We start from the raw sequence: 21668 nt of genomic DNA, 5'->3' as shown, positions 1-21668 counted from the left end.
ACCATTTCTAATTTATTTTAGGTCAAATAAAAAAATAAGAAAAAGTTATTGAACTTTTTTTTTATCTACATTAGTCTCGTAACTTGACAACTTTTTTCAACTTTAGTCCATATGATGAAGTGGCACTATGAGATTTTGCTACACCATTACAAGGATCAAATTTGAAAAAGTTATCAATTTTAGGTACTAATGTGATGAAGTAAGGGATCACATCAGTTGTTTTAAATGGCACAGTTTATTAGCTATTACAATATAAAGTGATTTCAAACTTGAAAACTGTTATAATAAACGTTGATAATGGCGGTAAAATGATTTGCAAAGTAAAAAAAAAAAAGAAAGAAAACACACACAAATTTTACGTGAAAACCTTTTCAGAAAAAAAAACCTACAGGTAGAAGAGGAGAAATTCACTAATGTTGAAAAATAAAATGATATAAGAGAAGTTTCGACTATATCTATTTAAGAATTGAAAATTCATGTTCTAATCAAAGTCAAATAGAAGAAGAATAGTTCTATATGAATTCAACTTGTGTTATATGATCCGTACCTTGGGGCGTACCTACGGTCGCAACCCCAATCTAGTTTTGTGTTTAATGGGGATCGGTGGCGGGCTACGGCCCTCGGCTTCTCGCCCCATAAATCCTATTATTTTGTCACTATATTTATTATTTTTAACAAATGATGGGATTCGAGTCACAATCTTTTAACAAAAAAAATTGTATTGGAAAAGTAGAGGGGATTAGATAGTCTGTCAATTGGAACTACTCAAAGTAGTTTTAAAGCAAAACCTATTCAGCTACTTTAATCAAATAATTTCATGCCATTGCGGAATGTGTGGTTTCAAATTATTGTGTTGGGTTTAATGTTTAATATTCTTTGCACCACTTTTTTGCCTTGAAAAACTATCTTTTGCCCATTCTGGATAACAAAGGTTGGGTACCAATATATTACCAATACCAATAATAATCCAAGCACCTGGTGTAGCCAGATGTCAACTAGAGACCAAGCTTTTGACACCTGCTTCTTGTAGAGAAATTCATCAATAACTAAGGTTAAGGCCAATTAGGGGTACAAATCAGCAGAGACAGAGTAAAAAAAGCTTTTGGGTTCGGGATTTTTAAAGGGTTAAAATACAATTTTTTTATATATTTTTACGGTTTTTAAAATGATTAAATCAAATTTTTTTTTATTTTTGAGGTCAGATTATAATTTTAATATAAATTAATTTATAAATTTATAAGTTTTGGGGGTTAAAATAAACTTTTTCCAATTTTGGGGGGCTAGGGCCTTTATCTATCCCCTCCCTCCATCCCTATAAATGAGACATTGGTGCTCGAAAAATACTTGAGTTCGACTCGGAAAATATCAAACTTGATTAAGTAATTATTGAACAAAGTTTGAGCATTAGTGGCTTAACAAATAACAATAGTCGACTCAATGACTCGTGAGCCTTATTGTGCTTTTCATTTTTAATGTATAGTATTAAATTATATTATTGTTCTTAATATATATTATTAATTTTAAAGCTTAATTATCGAGTCGAGTTCAAGTTTAAGCTTAAACACTTTGAATATAAAAATTGATACATAAACTCTATTTGAGTATCAAACTTTAAATTTCAAATTGAACTTAAACTCGAGTTTGTCAGTATTTGAGTTAAACTGACTTACGCCCCTAAGCAAAACCAACAAGTCAACAAGATTAGTTGGGCAATCCCGGGTAGCCCAAAGATCAAGTAAAAATACCTATATACAAATTTTCTCTCTCTAGTCTCTTGACTTAAACACCACTAGCCCCTTAACTTGCCTTTGCTTTCTTTAGCTCTACAAAGTCCAACTCAATACACAAAGGAAGATGGCAGTCCAGTTCACCGCATCAACCAAGAGAAGAAAAAAATATCATATCAATTGACCTAGAATAGAACATAACAAGGTTCAATTTTAGAGGAAGAAAGCTTGATAAATAGCCTTAATCCAGAATCCAAGCTTAGCAGTTTGAGCTATTTTGAATGAATTTAAGTTAAAAATTAGTTGGATTTGGATTAGCCAACTTGAAGCTCCATTTGATAGCAGACTAGGCCAGTTCAAATTGGGTCAATTTACATAACTTATGGAGTTCCATAAGCCCATGGGTTGGTGGAACCCTTGAGATTGTTGGTTTGAGGGAAAAATATGCATATTGAACCCCATAAGCGGTATATGGTATAAGGTTGTATATTCAATTGGTATGAGTATTGTTATCAATATAAAAGTACGCGGGTTCAAGTGCGCTGAAACGCATTATTTTCTTATTTATGGGCTGAGAAGGAACTATGGGTAGATCCGAGTTTCATTCTGTATAAATTATATGTAAATTTTTTAAAATTTATTTTATTTGATTATCATCATATGTGGATCCAGTCTGAATTTACTGGAACTAGATTAAGATATATTTTAATTATTAGTTCATTATGATTTGTATTGCTTGATTTTTATGTTATTTAATTTTGTAATTACAATTGTGCTTCAACTTAGAACTTAAAATAAGAAAAATAATTTTCTTTCTTTTTCCCATTTCTTTTCATTCATTTGTCCTATCATACATATTGTTAGAGTAATTTATTTGGTGAAGTTGATGGTATCAAATTGGAGGAGCCTTCATTTTCTCAATAACTAATAAATCTAAGAATAATTGCATCTAAATGACCCAAACTCATTTTCTGAAAATCAATATTGTATAAACTTTGGATATATATATATATATATATATATATATATATATATATATATAAAAGTAATGGGAATCTTAAAACTCCATGAATTATAAACATTAAAATATCTAATTTTGTAGCACTCACTTTTGAATACACTTGAAATGTCAATATCCCTCAAATTTGGTTTTATTTTTCCATACCATGCTGGTGGGACATTTTCTTATCTGCACATGAATGATTGGTATTATTTTAGGATAAGAATCACACATGTATCATGAAGGTTTTTATATTAACAGTTAATTTGTATTTTGTTTATTTATTAAAAAATAAGTAAATTAATCCATACACGTTAGATCAAAAAGCTAATTGATCTTTCTATTAAAAAATTCATGCATTGCTATCGTTAAAAACTAGTTCTTGTATGTCAGCATGAGGTACATATGGCACGTCATGTGTAACTGTTTGATTATTCCGTTAGCTACATAAGTTTTTAACTGTTGAAATGGATGGAATTTTTAACTGAAATGACCGATTTACTCTTTAATCTAAGGTATAAGATTAATTCAGAAATCTACATTCTATATTTATAACCACATGTATATTTGTATATATACATAATTAAATTTATTAAAGAAAGAAAAGCCCTTAGGTGTCTTGTCAAGTTAAAGTCATATTTTGCTTGTAAAAGAATATGAATAAATGGCTGAATCTGGGTTTTAGCACACAATTTAGGACATATCCAAATTCCAACAAATTGAAATACCTTGATAAACACAAAACATTTAGAACATATTTTTGCTATGTTTGTGTGTTGTTTTGAATGTTCTACGTAACAGCTAAATATGGTCAAACAATTTTGATCTGGACCCCAAGTTGTCAACCTCTTAGGGGGTAGGAAATAATGGGTTGAGCAAAAAAGCTAGCTTGCTACATAACTAATTCCTATAAGGATGTAAAAGTGTAGAAGTAATGGTGATTTAGACTATAAAAAGGAGGAATTATATACATACATGTATATCATGTGAGGATGGAGATTCAGGTCCAGGTCCTTGTGAAGGGGACATGTCATTGGCAAGTTGTGAAATAAAAAGGAAAAAGGGGATGGTTGAACTGAACAAATCATGGATGTTGACCCTACTAAATGCACAAATTATGCTGCTTCTGATGAAGAAGAATGTTCAAAAGTGCTTCTTCTTGTTTTTAATGATGTTTGTGCCAGTTGTTACTTACATGGAGGACTAAAGGGCAGCCCCCCTCCTCCTTTCTATCCTTTTTTTTGATATATATAGTTTTGGTCAAGGGTATCGTGATTGCGGATTTGACAGATACTAAAATATCCATATTAATGGTACCTTCTTCTTCCTTTCTTTCCTGTTTGCTTTCTTTATAGTCCTATTTAAGAGTGCCATAATTCTATAGTACCATACTTCTGGATTTAACATATATCAGAATATCGATATTGATAGTAGCCCCCTTCTTCCTTCCTTTCTTTTTTGCTTTACATATAGCCTTAGTGAAGAGTATCGTGATAGTTAAAATTTAAAATTTAATTTTTATTTTTATTTTAATAATTTAGTTTCTCTACTTTTAGAATTTAAAAGGTTTAAATACAGTTAACACAGTTATTTTCGTTTTTAAATTTTTAGTATGACATTTTGAAATAAAAAAACTATTTATTTGGTAGCAATGTAACTAAAATAGTGATGTTGTAATAGACGCGAATCTAACTGGTAAAACTTTTTAAACTGAAATTTACTTAATCTAATTAGTGATTGATGAAGTTGGTTTTACCCTACTTATGCTCTCTTTATTTCATGCATGGAGACAACAATAGTGGGGTGGGTGTTTGGAGCCCTTTGAAATAATATATGGAGAGTATGAATATACAGAGATAAGGGGACACAGAAAGAGACATAAAAATGTATGGAGTTGCAGAAAAAAAAAGGAGTGGGTGCTGGAAAGAGTAGCCATGTGAGAAGCATGATGCTCTAAAGTGATGCTGTCGGCCTTTTCTAAAACTATTTTGCTCTTCTGTTTTTTCCACTTTGAAAAAGGAATGGGCAAACCATGGCCGTCTTCCACATCCCAACATGCTCTTGTTAAAAAATCCTACCTATCTTAGCTATTCATTGCTCACTCCTATAAAGACTCCTATACTAAAAATTAAATTACATTTTATTTTCTCTACTAAAAAAAATGAGAAAATTAATTTTTATACGTCAAATTAAAGAGTAATCTAATTCCTTTGTTAAAAATTCCATCTATTTCTATTATTAAAAATTAATCCATATATAGAAAGTGACACGTACCTTTAGACTTGACACGTTCCCCTTTCAGGCTTGACACGTACCTTTAGACGTGTTTCCTTAGTAGACCTAGATATCATTATAGAAAGTGAGACATGTACTAAAATGCGAGGCGGGATTAGTGATAGGATGTGAGGAATGGTCGTACATGAGGTGGCGAGATATGATGAGCGACCCACCTCGCAAGGTGACCCTTATTGATGGGGTGTGAGGACTGCTTGCACATGAGATGACAAAATACGATGGGGTGATCTACACCGTTGTACTTAGCAAGGAGGGTCAGATTCCAAGTCACAAAGATGAGTCGGATTTCGGGTTGTGAAATGTTCTATAACAAATATTATATAATATAGATATAAATAATTAAAATAAGATAATGAAGCACATAAAACTTGTATAAAAATTACAATGAACCTCCATGAACCCTACCACCCTATATTAGACCTGTCCATAGGTCGGGCGGCTCGGCCCGGCCCGACGGCCCGCCCGAAATATGAGAGGATTTGGGTAAAAATATAGGCCCGAAGTATGGGCTTGGGCAAAAAAACGAGGCCCGTTTAAAAAATGGGCCGGGCTCGGGCTCAACTTTTTTGGCCCGGGCCCGGCCCGGATATAATAAATAAATATTTTTTATTTTTATTTTTTAATTTTAAAATACTTTAAAAATATTTTTTTTATTTTTATTTTTTTTTTGTGTTTATTAAAAACGGGCCGGGCCGGGCTGGACTCAGGCTTATTATTTTTCCCGGGCCGGGCCTGGGTAAAATTTTAGGCCCATGTTTCGGGCTGGGCTGGGTCCGGGCCTAAGAGTCGAGCTGAAATTTTTTCTGAGCCCGGCCCGGCCCGGCCCATGGACAGGTCTACCCTATATCAACCACAAATATATGGCAGGCTACGTAATAGAAAAGTGTTATCCAATAGAAACTTGCATGTGGCAATTAAGAATCGGAGTTGATGGATTTGATATAGGATGGACCCCCTAGAAAGCAGCAGCAATGTCTTTTTTCCAAATATCTATAAACTACTTAAACTTTTCCAAATAATTGCCTTTTATCTACTTATGATTTTAGATAGATATATCGAATTTTAATTAAATATAAAATTATATAAGCTATTTTAATATTATTTTCTTTATTCATAAAACTCGAATTTAGAATTTTTACTACAATATCAAACTCTAATTTTACTACTAAATCTGGATTAATTAAGGAGCCAAAGTCACCATAATACAGATCAATGGCTGTTCTTCCTCGCCTTTATTATCACAATCATCATTAGATAATCTACTATCTGTACACGTCAGCACCTGGGCCCTATTAGCTTGTAGGTCCCAGTCAGTGGATCCCACCACATACAACATAAGCCCAGCGCAGCAGATTTGAGCCGACAGTAAACCCAACCAAAGACCCGAAAACCCGACTCCGACATAAAACCCGAGCCCAACCGCCATAGGCATGCCCACCAAATAAAATGCTCCGAGGTTCACATTAGCTGCGGTGGTCGGACGTGCACTTCCTCTAAGGACCCCACAACTAACAGTTTGGGGACAGTTCCCGAGCTCACATAGCCCTAGGATGGGAAGTGCGATGGATGTCAGCCGTAGGATCTCGGGATCAGAAGTGAACATCCTGGCCCACTTATCCTTCGTAGTGGATGCAAACGTGGATGCTGATAGGCCCATCGTTGCTGATACAAACACCGCCACCACAGCTGATAATCTCGCTTTATAAGGACGGTTTGCCCCTAGTTCGTTCCCAACGCGCGTTGAAACCGCGAAACTTAATGAAGAAGGGAAAACGTATATAAACGACGTCGTTTGAATCAATATCCCCATTGAAGCAACCGGCGGTTTTGGGTTGACCATAAGTCCACACAAAACGATCATTATCTCATACCACCACCACTCCAAACAAACCGAAACGCAGCTCGGCGCGGCTAGCTTTAGTAACGGCTTCCAGTCGGTTAAACATTCCGAGCTGGGGTTTTCCCATGTCGGCTCATGCAAGCCCGAAGCCCAAACGTAAGTGACCAAGGAGACAAGAACGAAGAGATTGGATATAGAACCGGCGGCAGCCACGGCGGCGACGCCGTAGTTAAAATGGGAGACAAGCAAGAAGTTGAGGGGTAAATGGAGAACGGTGGCGACGAGGGTTGATAAGGTTACCGGGTGGGTGATGCCTTGTGCGCGAAGGTAAATTCTGATTGGAAGAACGAAAGCATTGGTGAAAAGGTCAGGGAGGGAAAATAATAAATATTTATACCCAATGCGGGTGATATAAGGATCTTGATGAAGAAACACCATAACGTTAAACATATTTAACCAAACAAAAGAAATCAATAATGAAGCAAATAATAGGAAAACAACGTAACGATGGAGTGTTAAAGATAAAACTTTAGGTCTTTGAGCACCAAAAGCTTGTGAACAAAGTGGTTCCATACCTAAAGCAAGGCCGGAAAGAACCGAGTAGCCGGTGATGTTAGCAAAGGCCATTGCTAATGAACCAGCGGCGAGTTGGGTATCGCCGAGATGGCCAAGAAAGAGCATGGAAATGATGGAACGAGAATAAAGAATGAGTGAAGTTAAGGCAATGGGAAAAGCTAGATTGAAGAGGGCTTTAGCTTCGGTTATGGTGTCTGAGATTGACGGTGGGTATAGTTTATGGTGATTTTGAAAGTGTTTTATGAAATTGGGTAGTGATATAAGATCGAAATAGAGATGGATTTGATTAAACATGATGAAAAAGGAAGAAGAATCAATATGTTGGAAGCAAATCACTGTTCTTTTGTTTACTAGTTTTGCTCTGACTTTGAAGTTTGAAAATGGATGTGCTATGTTTTACTTCAAGGGATAGGTATTGTGTTTATTAATAGACGACCTCAAGTGGGTTTTTTTTTTTTTTTTTTTTTGAGGGGTGTAATAATTTTGTTTGCTTTTGAAGAAACAGACGACAGGATAGTCCATTTTTGTTCAATTTCCCGGTAAGTGAAATGGTTTTGTTTTTTACGACAGATTGTTCTATTATTGGAGATATTGATCCTCCTCCGCTGCCGCCGCGGCCACAGATGCCGCTGTCGTCAGGCTCGCCGTCTGCTGATCTGTTTCTGTGCTCTTACATGGGAAGATTTTATACGTAAAATTATTACAACTCGCTTTTCACTCTTCTTTACCCTTAGTTAGGCGTTGACGTAGGTAAGCAATAATTTGTAACCTCTATTGCCTAATTTATGGCGTATTCAAGTGGAGCCGAAGTCAAATAGTGGCAAGTTCGGGTTTAATCCATCATCAATATTTATCTTTCATTTGTAATAAGTTTGAATTTATTTGTATTTATGGTATTTCTATATAATAATAATAAATTACAATTTTATAAAATAAAGTTTGATTAAACTTGATACATAGTCACCCACTAAAGAAATCTTGTATTTATGCTTGATGGTATCAAGAGTATTGTTGAATAAGTATCTCACTAATTGGTCTAGCATATAGGCTATGAGTTCATATCCCACCCAAAGCAAATCTGAGATTATTTTATTGGATGATTATGTACGTCGACACGGTTCGCTTTAGGTACTCTCGAGAATTTGACACTTCTTTAGACAGTTAGATTCTCAACAAAGCCAATCAATTTTTTGTTGAAAAAAGTTGACTCTTTTGAAAAAATTTATAAAATGTTGTTCCCCGTATTTCTTCTAGAGGATCTCCTAATTGTTTCAGAGCAACTAAAAAAAGATTCTTTAACCATAAAGATTTCAGTTCAGATGCAGGATATTTATCTAGAAGTTTTCACAACTCAATTATATATGATGGAATCATCCAAAATTTAACTTTTTTAAACTCTACCCGTAACTCACTATAGGCTTGGAAAATAAAAAGAATATGTGTGCGATTGAGATACCCAACAATAAAAAATTATCGCTGAACGCCTATCTCAATATCTTCCATCAACGATAAAGGGATCATATAAGCCTTGCCTACTTAAAAAACTTAACCCTTTTTTAAAAAATAAATCAAATTTTAAATTAACATTTTGTCTCTTAAAATTTAAAATTCAATTCTAAAAAAATTATAAAATTTTACTTAACTCACTCAAAAAGTTATAATTTAAATTCACCACACCAAAAAAAAAAAAAAAAAAACTTCCATCTTTACATTTTGTTGTCATTTTGTCTTAAAAAACATGGAGACAACCATTGCAGTAACATGACCCTTTATTAAAGTGTTTCTATAACGGGAGCGATCGGCACTAGTACAGTCAGAGTCAATTACAGTAAACATTGAATATCATATACCAAATTAAGAAAAAGAGCAATATCCCTTTGTTACCTTCATTGATGTACCAGAAACCATCACCGAAGTGTGTGGTAGAAAATATCTTGTTCAACACTTAGAATGTGAACTGGTTTTGTGTGTTAAAAGGGCATTGAAAGAGACGGGGCAGCCATGGTCATGGTGTTAAACAGCTTCAAAGCTTGAGATCGAAGAGAGACAGAGAGTATATATTCGATCCTCGCTGGTTGGTTTGCTAAAGGGCTTGGGTCCCTTTCCAACATAGTGATAGTAGGGTTTGAGAAACTTGATTCGATGATTCTTAAGCTCGAACAACAAGTTGAGTTTTAGTATCTTCATACTCGATTAGAATGGTTTACAAAATAATGAAGTTAAGAATTTTAATCAAACTCCAAATTATATGAATAAACTTAATCGAGTCAAGTTTTAACTTAAACTTAAAATCGAGTTTGTATATATAAATAATGTAAATAAACTTAATCCAATGGATTTCAAACTTAAATAATAATATTAAAAAATCGAATAGTACTTCTTGTTATTCTAGCTAAGCTAGAATATTACACTAGTGGTTACCATCAAGAATAAGAATAAAGCTACAAAAACAAAGAATCAATCACTTTATTCCCTCTCCCTTTATATCCGAACATGGTTCCCTTCAAGAAAACCATAACCAAACCCGATAATAAAAACACACGCAAAAAAAAGGGGCTGTTTCAACCCTAAACCGCCACAAACCACCGTCACAATGCAACGTTTCGCGCCACAACCACCAACCAAAACCCTCAAACAAGAGCTTCTTTTAAAGATCCCACGATGCACCGTTCACTTAATGGACAACGGCGACGCTTTGGAACTCGGCAAAGGCGAGTTCAAGCTCGTACGTGTACTAGACGACGACGTTCCACTCGCCACTATCGTTAAAGTCACCGACGATCTTCAATGGCCGTTGACGAAGGACGAACCGGTGGTGAAGCTTGATTCGGTTCATTACCTTTTTTCTTTGCCGGTGAAAGATGGGAAACCGTTGAGCTATGGGGTGACCTTCGTGGGGCGTGGACATGGGAATAGCTTGAGCTCGTTGGACTCGTTTTTGAAAGAGCACTCGTGCTTCGCCGCCGGCGTGGGTTCGACCGGCGATAAGCACGTCGATTGGAAGGCGTATGCACCGAGGATTGAGGATTATAACAATGTTTTGGCGAAGGCTATTGCTGGAGGGACGGGGCAGATTGTTAAAGGAATCTTCACATGCAGCAATGCTTATATTAGCCAGGTTTTGCTTTGCAAACACTTCTAAATTTAATTCAAGTCTAAAATATTTGGTCTAAATTGATCGCTATATAAAATGGATGAATAATTGGGTTACTAAATTAAATAATTTTTTTAATTTTTTAAATATAAAATAGATGAATTAAATTAACATAAAATAAAATAAAAATCTTAATTTAAATTTGGGTCGGTCCAAACCAGCCACTTAAACATTTGAATTGATTTGATTTGTGAAATTAAAAAAAAAAAAAACAGGTCCAAAAAGGAGGAGAAACCATTTTAAGGCAACCACCAGGGAAAACTCATGGGATCATTTCAAGTAAGAGCAACAAAAGCAAGAGTGAAGCCAACAACAATAACCTTAAACGGTATATATCATATTTCTTCTCTATTATTACCTGAAATTTTTTACTTAAATTTTCAATTGGTCAAAATATGGTGTTAGTTGTTATAGTTTTACAAAATTTAAGATTTATTCACTGTATTTTAAAACTTAAAAAGATTAAATATTTTTTTAATTTAAAAATACTAGTTTAATCATTAATGTTGTTGTAATTTTGTCAAAATTTATTAACTTGACAGTTTTATTTTCCATTCACATGTCATGTCATTCGAGTGTAATCTCAATGGCAAATCTTGACATTAAGAATTGGGTAGCTAATTAACATTTTAAAACTTTGATAAATTTAATGAGATTTTTCAAAATTTTTGAAAGGTTAAATTAAAATTTTGTAAAAAAAAATAGAGACTTAATGAGAATTTTACAAAAATTGTGGAGGAGTTTTAAAAAATTGAAAGGTTTAATGAAATTTTCAAAAGTTTTAGGTGACAACTGCCAAACCCCTTGAGCCCCAATGGTGGTCATACCCTAAGTGATTTAATCAACATGTTAAATTAACAAATTTTAATAGAAATCGCTAATGATTAAATTGAGATTTTTAAATCGAAAAAAATAAAAACATTTTAAGTTCGGAGGTTAAGTCTCAAATTTTGCCAAAATGAAGGGATTGTCAATATATTTTAATTTGCCAAAATGAAGGGATTGTCAATATATTTTAACTTTTCCTTTTCTGTAAAAAAAAAGGATAAATTATCCTATTATTCACTTTAAATAGGGGTTGTTCCTATTTTGATCACTTTAATTTTATTTTTTGTTAATTTTGTCACCCAAAGAAGAAATAGATCAAAACGATCACTCTATCATTAAATAGTAACAAAATACTAATTGTAGATTTCCATGTTAGTCACTTTAAATAGGGGTTTATTCCTATTTCGGTCACCCCAAAACAACACATGAAAATACACCACTAGCATTTTTTGTTATTATTTAACGGTAAAGTGATCAGTTTCTTTCTTAGAATAATTAAATTTTTAAAAAGTTTGGATAATCAAAACGGGATAGTTGCCCTTTATTACAATTACCTTTAAATGCATATAATATTGTGCAAATTTGCAGTGTTAGAAACCTATCGATAATGACAGAAAAGTTGAGCAAAACAATGTTGGACATGGTTGGTATAGCAAGTGGAACCGTAATGGCACCTTTGCTTAACTCCAAGCCTGGCCAAGCTTTCCTTTCAATGCTTCCTGGCCAAGTTCTTTTAGCTTCCCTCGATGCTGTTAGTGAGTATCTAACCCCAATTATCGTACCCATTTTTTTCGATGCTCGGGATTTAAATTGCGACCGCAAAAGCAGTTAGGGATAGTTAATAATAACGATTAACCGTAACGTTATGTTGCCATCGTTATTTATTTATTTACTTATTTTTTGTGTGTGTGTATGGCAGACAAGGTTCTTGATGCAGTTGAAGTTGCTGAAAAGCAAGCTTTATCTGCTACATCCACTGCAGCAACTAGAGTGATGACTCATAGGTAAAAAGACTAATGTTGTTTAGATTTTTTATTTTTATTTTTTGCTTGGATTGTGTTCAAATTTATGAATTTTATTCGAAATTAAAAATTCGATTCAATTAATTTAAATTTAATTAAATTAAAAAAATTTAATAAGAAAATTTAAATGATTAGAGCTCGAACGTTAAGCTAGAAATAACCTTAAAGATCTAATGCTGGCCAATTGAAATAATTTGGACTTAAAACAATCGAATATGAAATGATTGACCCAAAAACACTTAACTAGAAAATTTGAATTTGATCCGAAAGTTTTAAAACCTAAAAAATTTAACTACTCAAATCAAAACAGTTCAAACTCAAAATTATATAAACTCAAAATGGCGGACCCAAAAAAATCCCAACTAACAAACTTAAACTTGAACTGATCTAAAAACTTTAGAACACACATACAAAAAAAAGACCAGTGAATCTAAAACAATCTATACTCCACATTGTTTAAACCTAAAATAACTCGAATCTAAATAGAAAATGGCCAAAAATTTAACCAAGGTGAAGGGGATGGCCAACGAGCGAGAAATGGCCTTCCCCGGCCCCGCCAAATGGGCAAATTGCTCTTTAGGCCCTCTCAAAAATTAAAAAATATAATTTAAACCTCGTTTAACCTTTGATTAAATGCAATATATATATATATATATATAACTTTAGCTCTCTTGAAAAATTAATAATTTACCTTTAGCTTCTTCTTCTTCTTTTTTACAATATTTTTAGCTTTGGACTCCTAATTTTATAATTTTATCTCAATTTCATCGAAACAAAATTTTTTACTTGGCCTCGGCAATCTAAAACCAATTTCGCCGTTCTTAGAAATAAATCTTTAGAAAACTCTTCAAATATATGAGAAAAAATTTAAAAAATAAAATTTAGTTTTATTGAACATATATCCATATCTGATACTTATATTTGAATTTGAGTAGCATAGTATCCCACAATTAATCTTTTTCCGTTTCCGGTTTTTTTTGGGTCATAGGTACGGCGAAAGAGCAGGCGAAGCGACGGAAGATGCGCTAGCAACTGCGGGGAACTTGGCAAGCACAGCTTGGAATGTGTTCAAGATAAGGAAAGCATTCACTCCCAAGTCCACTGCCACTTCTGGGTTATTGAACAATGCTCCCAAGTATAACTAGAAAATCTTATTAAACATTTCAAGATTAGCAAACAAATGTAACAAAATATTCGTGTTTAGACACATATTCGGGTATGAATACTGATATGATGAAAATTAGAACCGAAGTAAATCTACTTACGTTACGTATGATTAGCACTTAAATAGTTTGGATCGATTTTGGATTGAGTTTATTCGAGTTTTGAAATTTTCAAGTCATTTAAGTTTAACTTGGTTTTTTTTTTTTTTTATCAAAATTTTTGGTTAACACCATTTCGAGTTTTAGATAAGTTTATGTTACTTGATGATGTCATTTCAAGTATAAGTCCATCTAGATTAGGATTGGACAATTCTAAAAGAAGAAAATTTTAAAAATTAAATTAAATTACACAATGTGTAATTGTCAAAAGTTATGTTCTTTAGAATCAAAATTAAATTAATATAATTTATAAATGTTGCAGGTTAAAGTTGCTCTGATGTCCATTTTAGAAGTTGTTATCGTTAGCCAACAAGTGATAAAAACGATAAAATTATACGGTTGGGTGACCAAAAAAGAAAGTCACTAATAGTTCAACTGCACTGCTTACCTCATAATATTGCGCTTTTAAATTATACTTATTTTTTTTTATTTTGATATATGAATTGTTATTTTCATCTCAATTTATTTTTAATAAAAACTTAACATGCGACACATGTTTATTAGAAATTAAATTATAAATGATAGTTAGAGTACTAAATAAAAAATATTTAAATGCAATATATAAACATAAAATGATGTTATATCAATAATTGTGTTAATATTTAAGATTTATCCCTAAATGTTATACAAGAAGTGTGATCAAGTGGGACAAGCCTACTCCAAAAGTTTGATGGGTTCATGTAGGCTCAAGACCCCATGTAGCATTGTTGGGCCACTTGGTGGTGCTTGTGGGCTTTGGATAGCCCCAATGGCTACCAAATTATTGAGCAATCAAATCAAGAAAAACAATGGTGGTATAAACATTATTTATGATCTTTTTGTTAACGGAAATTGTCAATTAACTAGCTTAACCATCAATCTCATTGACGTAACAAACCAAAGCCACTAGAAGCTTCCAAATCAACGAGGTTAATGGTGGTCAAATTTTGTAGACCATTAACCTCGTTGATGTAACAATATGCTGATATGGCATGTCTGGAAGCTTCTAGTGGCTTCTAATGGTCAAATCTGCCAATTGAGGGTTTTGTTAACAAAAAAGGCCGATTCATTTTTTGGGAGTCATTTAGGGCTTAATTTGGTGCATTTTTTTATAGGGTTCAATTAATTTTTTGATCTTTTATTGAGGGCTTTTTTTTTAAAACTTAAGTCCTTATATTTTTGTATTTTTCATGTCCGATTTAATATTAAGATTTGTGATAATATTTGCTATAATTAAAAAAAAACACTATATATTTTACCATTATATTCAATATTCCAACTAAGATTTTAATGATTTTATTATATAAAATAATATTTATTAATATTTCTCTCACGACATAAACTAAGTTGAGGTGGCTTCAAAATTCTATTTGAAATAAAAGTCATGATATCGACCTATACATATTTATATTGTTAACCAATAAATAATTTATTTATTCATCCAACTCAATCTATTTATTAGTATTTCATTGTCAAAAAGACATTTTAAATATAAAATTGTTCTGATTCCTGCCATTATTCTATTTTCTAATAAATTAATATTTTTAATAATATTTAATCTCAACTTGTACTTTTTTAATATTTTATTGTGTTATTGTAGTTAATTAATCGATATCAATTGATTAGAAAATTATAAAAATAAATTTATATTCAATCCTAACGTTTATATAAAATAAAGAATATAGATGTTATTTAATGTATTAAATATTTTTATTAATTATCTTTAAAAATTATAATTATTTTTTATAAAAAATACCGACTATATATATTCCTCTCTTTTTTCATTTAAGAATTCTCACCCGTTGTTTTTCCTTAATTTCTTTGAATAAATATTTTTTTAAAATATCACTTTTTTTTCTAAAATGTCATTTGTTTTTCAAATTCCTTTTATAGATTTACTTTTCGGACTGTCTTGTTGGTTCAACGTGTATGAATCATGGCTTAGAACAAACAATTTATGAATTTTATATTAATTTGGTCCAATTTATTATTTAAAATCAATTTTATCCTAATTTAATGTTTAATTTCAAATTTCATCCCTTTACTTTATAAAATTTAAAATTAGTCCCTTCAATAAAAATTGTTCTCATATTTTAGAAAAGTTAATAAATTAGTTAAGTCGCATTTTCTAAAAATCTTGTTGTCGAAGTGCTTACATGAAAATTAGCAATTCGATAATTTATATGTAAAGAATTAGCAACAATACACAATTCAATAATTAATATGCAATAAATTAACAAATGAAGACTTCAAGTTCAAGGTTTACCAACAACTGGACTAATATCTCGATTTTGATAAAAGTATGAGGATTAAATTTTAATAAATTAAAACAAAATGATTAACTAAAACAGTGAATTTCATAATTAAATAAATCAACATGTAGTTGGAAGAAATAGCAATGAACTTCTTCTTCGGGCATTTGAATGAAGTTTGAATCTTGAAGTTATCATTGTTGAAAAGGCTTTACTTGAAAATTACGCTCCGCCTGAATATTTATAATCTCAGTCATTTATATCCAATAAAAAGGAAATTCATAGTCAAATTTTTATTATGGTTAGAAGTAGAAATACAATTACAAACAATACACTTTCAAAATATTAATATAAAAAATTTCAAAAGATGGTCCCCAAAAGGCAAAATCGGACTGTGAATTTACCTAGAAGGTCCTTCTATTATAGGGACTGTATTAAATTAGTCCCTCTATTATTAAATGGATCAATTTAGTTCTTGTGCCATTTAAAAGAATCAAATAAGACCAAATTGGAATGTAGTTAATATTTAACGTATAAAAAATGTCACTTACTATTTAATAGAGTTAATATATTTGAAGTATTTATGACTTTGTAAATGAAATTTTTGTTTAGAATTGAAATGCAATTGGAAAAATAACTTTCAAGATATGTTTTATACGGTAAATATTAACTCTGTAACAATTTCGACTTATTTGATTTTTTAATAGTACAAAGACTAAATGGAACCATTTAATGATAGAGGATCTATTTTAATACAGTCCTTATAATTCAGGGACTTTCCAGGGAATTTAACCAAAATCAGACTATTATATATAGATGCAGACAAAGAAGATCTAAAGCATTTTCTTGTCCGAAAAGCTGATCTCTAAAAAATAAAACTTTTTCAAAAAACAACAGTTAAAAAAGCATTGATATTTCTTCTGTGATATTTTCCATGGCGACCGGTTCAACAACGTTCCACGTTGTCGTTTCAGGCAATAATAATTCTGTATTAGTCCCTTATTACCCTACTCAACAATTCGACCTCGACGATGCAATAACGATGCCGGAAAATCCTTTGATCCCTGATATCGCTCAACGATTTGACCTCGACGAAGCAATAACGATGCCGGAAAATCCCAAAACCAGGCTAGAAGAAGTCGCCGGTATGGTTTGCGATATGCCGGAGGTTGATCAAGCCCCCGGTAGCTGTTCAGTTTGTATGGAAAGTTTCGGAAAATCCGAGGAAATTGCGAGACGAGTTTCGTGCGGTCATGTTTATCACCATAACTGTATTACCAATTGGCTTTTGAATGGAAACGGCGATTCTTGCCCTCTTTGCCGCCGTGAAATTTCGGGCCGGTCGATGATATGAGCCTCTCTTCTCCATTACGTTCACTAGTTTGTTTGTCTTTTTTTCTTTTTTCTTTTTTTTTTTCTGTTGGGGAAATTAATATAAAATATTTTCGATTCTTGTTTCATTTTACTATTTTTGTATAAAACATAGTGTCGATTTATATATATATATATATATATATATATATATATATATATATATATATATATATATATATATATAATTACGTCTTGATCTGGAATGCCTAGTTTAGCTATAACTAAATATGGTTTATTAATCTCAATAAAGGGAAAAAAAGGTAAACTTACACCAAAGTCATTAAATTATTAATAGGTTTACATTTTATTCATTTAACTTTAAAAAATTACAAAATAATCATTGAATTATTCGAAAGATTCTATTTATGTAGTTGAATTATTTAAATGTTTTTATTTAAATTATTGGGTTGTTGAGTTTCTTTTAAATTCCGACTAGAGAGCTTCAAACAACGATTTGTCGATCTATACACTGGATCCGTACCCATCAGCGAGTAGAAGAACATATCTTAGATCCAAGTTGATCTGACGATCAATATCGAAGAAAGGAGATAAATGTTGTTTAGATTTTGATTCGCAGAATCATGAAATTCAAAGTTGTTTAAAAAAACAACTGAATTGTACAAAAGATTGGGAAGGAGAGCTATCAATTGGTGCAGGCGGTATGAACAAAGAAGGCCATACAACAACAAATTTAACAATACAATTACTTAAATAAAAATTTTCAAATAATTCAATGACCATTTTATAACTTTTTAAAATTAAACGACTAAAATATAAATTTATTAATAGTTCAGTGACATTGGGTGCTTTTAACAAGAAAAACTATGATTTATTGAGTTTGTAATTGATCAACATGTTATTTCCTATCATTAATTACATTTTAAAATGGAGTTATAAGCTAATCTAATGTAATCTATTTGTTGAGTTAATTTCCACCACTTAATTATTTATTAGTTTACTTGTGGATGAGATCTTAGTAGAGTTAGCAAGATTAAGGCATTCAGATTTTGATCCTCGCGATATTTATGAATCACGATGAGACTCAATTTAAAAATGATTTATTTTATTGTTAAATATAAATATAAATATAAAATTTTATATTTTATTATTTCTAAAAAGTAAAATGGATTGGGTTAGGTTGGTTTGGAGTTGAAAATATAACTCTAAACTCGATCCATGAACACCTCTAATACTTATGCTACATTCTCATTATTAATTCCAATGTGTATTATTGTAATTATAGTTCTACTTAAAATACTATTTATTAGTGAAGTATGAGGGAAGAGCTTGGACTATATGAGTAGAACATGTCAAAGAATAAAACAAATGAAGTGGATGACTGAATTTTAGTTTTGGGCATCTTCCAATATCTAAATAAGTTGTGGGTTGAGAGAATTTTCTGTAAAAGGCATAATTAATTAATTGCATGCAAGTGTTTATATCAAATTGAAGCCCCTTAAATTTCTAATTATTTTCAAATAAGTCTTTTACCTTTAATTAATATTTAAATAAACCTTAAAAATGTAGATTCTTGAAATCCTTCTCAAGTGAGTATTATATTTAATTAGAGGTTTGAGGATGGATTAAGAAATGACAAAGGCAAAATCAGGGCGAAGCTAAAAAAATTTTTAGGGGGTCGAAATTAAATTATATTTTTTATGATAGGAAAAATGCGATTTCACTGTTTTAATAGCCTATATCCTTATATTTTTTAAAGGATTAAATCAAATTTTTATCATTTTTAAGTGGGGACAAATTACAATTTTATCTCTACTAAATTAATTTTTTAAAAATTTTAAAGGGTCTAAATAAAATATTTTCCATTTCATGCCAACCCCTAGGTACGCCCCTGGGCAAAACCCGATTATTTTTCTAAGAGAATAAAAATAAATTGTAATTTCTCGAAGGGGTTAAGATAGAATTTTACCATTGTATTAATATTTTTTGGGAGGCAATAATTAAAATATATATATTTTGTGGAGAGGCTGAAATACAATTTTAACACTGTATTAACTTAAATTTTTTAAAGAATGGAGATAAAATCATAAGTTGTAGAGGAAGTCAAACCCAAAAAATTAGTATTGAAAAAAAAAATCTAAATTAAATAATTAATTTAAAAAAATAAAATTTCGAACTAAAAAGGAATCAAAATCGCCCCTAGTGGGGGCATAACATGCATCTTAATTGGATGAATATATATAAAAAAAAAAACTCCAAAGAAAGTGAAAATGAATTGACTTTTTGGATAAAATTTCCAATGGCTAGTGGACAATGGAGAAAATAGGCCAATTTGGTGGGCGACGATATGTCAAGGAAGAACAACGTGTAACTTATAATCTAGAATTATTATGTGACAAATTGAAAAAGGTGATGGCGACCCATTTTTTTTTCTTTTAATAATATGAAAAATTATGATTTATTTATTAATTAGAAATTTGAATAAATTTTATATTTTTAAAATTTCGAAGTTCCAATTTTTATTGGAGAGATAATTTAAACTTGGTAGATTAATTTATGCTATTATTAATATTGCATTATATTTTTTGGCAACACATTTTTATTATTTTATTATTTTAAATTATCAAATCACCTATTAAATAAAAATTTTAAAAAATGGAACTACTACCCAATTGGTGGGGTCTAATTTAATGGAAAAGTGCAAGCCCCTTTATATATAAAGATAATGCATTTTCATACCTGAAAACTCATCTCTAGTTTTAAAAAAACAAGTTGACGGCGTCGTTTTGGGCAACAATAATAATTCTTTAATAATCCCTTATTACTTCACTCAACAATTCGATCTCGACGAAGCAACAACGGTGCCGGAAAATCCTCAAGCCAGGCAAGAAGAAGTCGCCGGTCTGGTTTCCGATATGTCGTCGGTTGTCGTGTTTATCATCATAACTGTATTACTGGTTGGCTTTTGAACGGAAACGGCAATTCTTGTCCTCTCTGTCGCCGTGAAATCTCCGGCCGGCCGATGATATAAGGAATTATGTTCACTTTTTTTTATTTTTTGGTTTGTGAATTTAGTAATAGAAAATCGATATTTATATCTTTTTTTACTATTTTCTTTGGAAGTGTCTTTTTACTAATTTTTTAGTAACATATTGTATCAGTTTTTATATATTTTATAATTAGTCAAAAATATGCTTCAGGTTGCTGTAATTTTCGTATAATTAGAATTTAATCTTTTTATTTTTAATGTAAGTCCAACTATTGACACGATTAAAATTTTTATGTTAAATATAAGTTTATTATGTCGTCATTTTTTTTTATGTATGGTTACTAAGAGAGTGTTTTTTATTTTAAAATATCACATCAATAATTTTAACAAAAAGATCTTAATAGTGCTTGTTAAAAACAATACATTTATCATTTTTTTATATAATTTATTTTTATTTTTTATATCCAATAACATGTCGCGCCTAGGAGTGTAAATGGGACACTAATGCTCACAAGCTACTCGAGTTTAACTCAAAAAACTCGATATCAAATTAGTAATCATAGAGCCAATTTAAGCTTAGTAATACTTGACTCGAACAACTCGTGAATCTCATCGAGTTTTTCAATTTTAATATATATTTTAGTTTTTTTATATGATTAAATTATGTTATTGCTCTTAATATATATTATTAACCCTAAGCTTAATTATTGAGCCGAGTTCGAGCTTGAATATGTATGAATTTAGTCGAGCTCGAGTCTGAGCTTAAATATAAAAACTGATAAATGAGATTAACTGAACTACTCAAGCTTGATTATTATTTTTAAATAAAATTAATAAATATTAATATAATGATGTTTTCTATATGAACTATTTAACCATTAAAAAAACTAAATTTGTAGAGATTGAATTCGAGCCTAATAAAAATTTATTTATAAGTACTTTATCACTTTATTTATGAATCAATTATTGAGCAAATTTTTAGAAAATATATATTTTTAATGTTAAATAAAAAAGTATTTTAAAAATGTTTTAAAATTAAAAAAAATAAAAATATATATATATTTATTGTATTTGGGCCGGGTCGGGCCAGGCCCGGGCCATAAAAGCGACGCCCGAGCCCCAGCCTATTTTCTAAACGGGCCTCATTTTTTTGCCCAAGCCCATATTTCGGGCTTATATTTTTACCCAATTCCTCTCATATTTCGGACGAGCCGCCCGGCCCATGAACACCTCTACATTGGTATTATTATTATTACCTGTTAAAACACGTGTGCCTTATACAAGACAAAAAGTAGTCTTTCAAAAGAAAGGAAGAAATAAATAAATAAATAAAATATTTAATAAAGACTGGA

At 31.3% G+C, this 21668-nt stretch overlaps 3 protein-coding genes across 3 annotated transcripts; 2 read left to right on the top strand and 1 right to left on the bottom strand.

The window, feature by feature from the left end:
- Positions 1-6110: 6110 nt before the first annotated feature.
- On the bottom strand, positions 6111-7898 carry LOC105792907 (protein DETOXIFICATION 51). The gene has a single exon (XM_012621756.2). The coding sequence runs from the start codon at positions 7730-7732 to the stop codon at positions 6203-6205; it is 1530 nt and encodes a 509-aa protein (XP_012477210.1). The 5' UTR covers positions 7733-7898; the 3' UTR covers positions 6111-6202.
- Positions 7899-9954: 2056 nt separating this feature from the next.
- Positions 9955-13730, top strand: LOC105792906 (senescence/dehydration-associated protein At4g35985, chloroplastic). The gene is made up of 5 exons (XM_012621755.2): positions 9955-10556; positions 10808-10920; positions 12009-12175; positions 12340-12424; positions 13431-13730. Exons 1-5 carry the CDS (start codon positions 10032-10034, stop codon positions 13585-13587), a joined length of 1047 nt encoding a protein of 348 aa, XP_012477209.1. The 5' UTR covers positions 9955-10031; the 3' UTR covers positions 13588-13730.
- Positions 13731-16929: 3199 nt separating this feature from the next.
- LOC128043082 (E3 ubiquitin-protein ligase RZF1-like) lies at positions 16930-17349 on the top strand. Its single transcript, XM_052634912.1, has one exon. The coding sequence runs from the start codon at positions 16930-16932 to the stop codon at positions 17347-17349; it is 420 nt and encodes a 139-aa protein (XP_052490872.1).
- Positions 17350-21668: the final 4319 nt, after the last annotated feature.

This window comes from Gossypium raimondii, chromosome 8 (genome assembly GCF_025698545.1).
Source record: "Gossypium raimondii isolate GPD5lz chromosome 8, ASM2569854v1, whole genome shotgun sequence".
NCBI classification, from domain to species: Eukaryota; Viridiplantae; Streptophyta; class Magnoliopsida; order Malvales; family Malvaceae; genus Gossypium; species Gossypium raimondii.
The sequence above is the reverse complement of the archived record's forward strand: the minus strand, read 5'-3'. Positions and strand labels throughout refer to the sequence as shown.

Coding starts and splice junctions, on each gene's coding strand:
- LOC105792907 (XM_012621756.2), bottom strand. CDS start 7,732: ATGTTTAATCAAATCCATCTCTATTTCGATCTTATATCACTACCCAAT.
- LOC105792906 (XM_012621755.2), top strand. CDS start 10,032: ATGCAACGTTTCGCGCCACAACCACCAACCAAAACCCTCAAACAAGAG. Junction 10,557..10,807: donor GCAATGCTTATATTAGCCAG/GTTTTGCTTTGC, acceptor AAAAAAAAACAG/GTCCAAAAAGGAGGAGAAAC. Junction 12,176..12,339: donor AGCTTCCCTCGATGCTGTTA/GTGAGTATCTAA, acceptor TGTGTATGGCAG/ACAAGGTTCTTGATGCAGTT.
- LOC128043082 (XM_052634912.1), top strand. CDS start 16,930: ATGGCGACCGGTTCAACAACGTTCCACGTTGTCGTTTCAGGCAATAAT.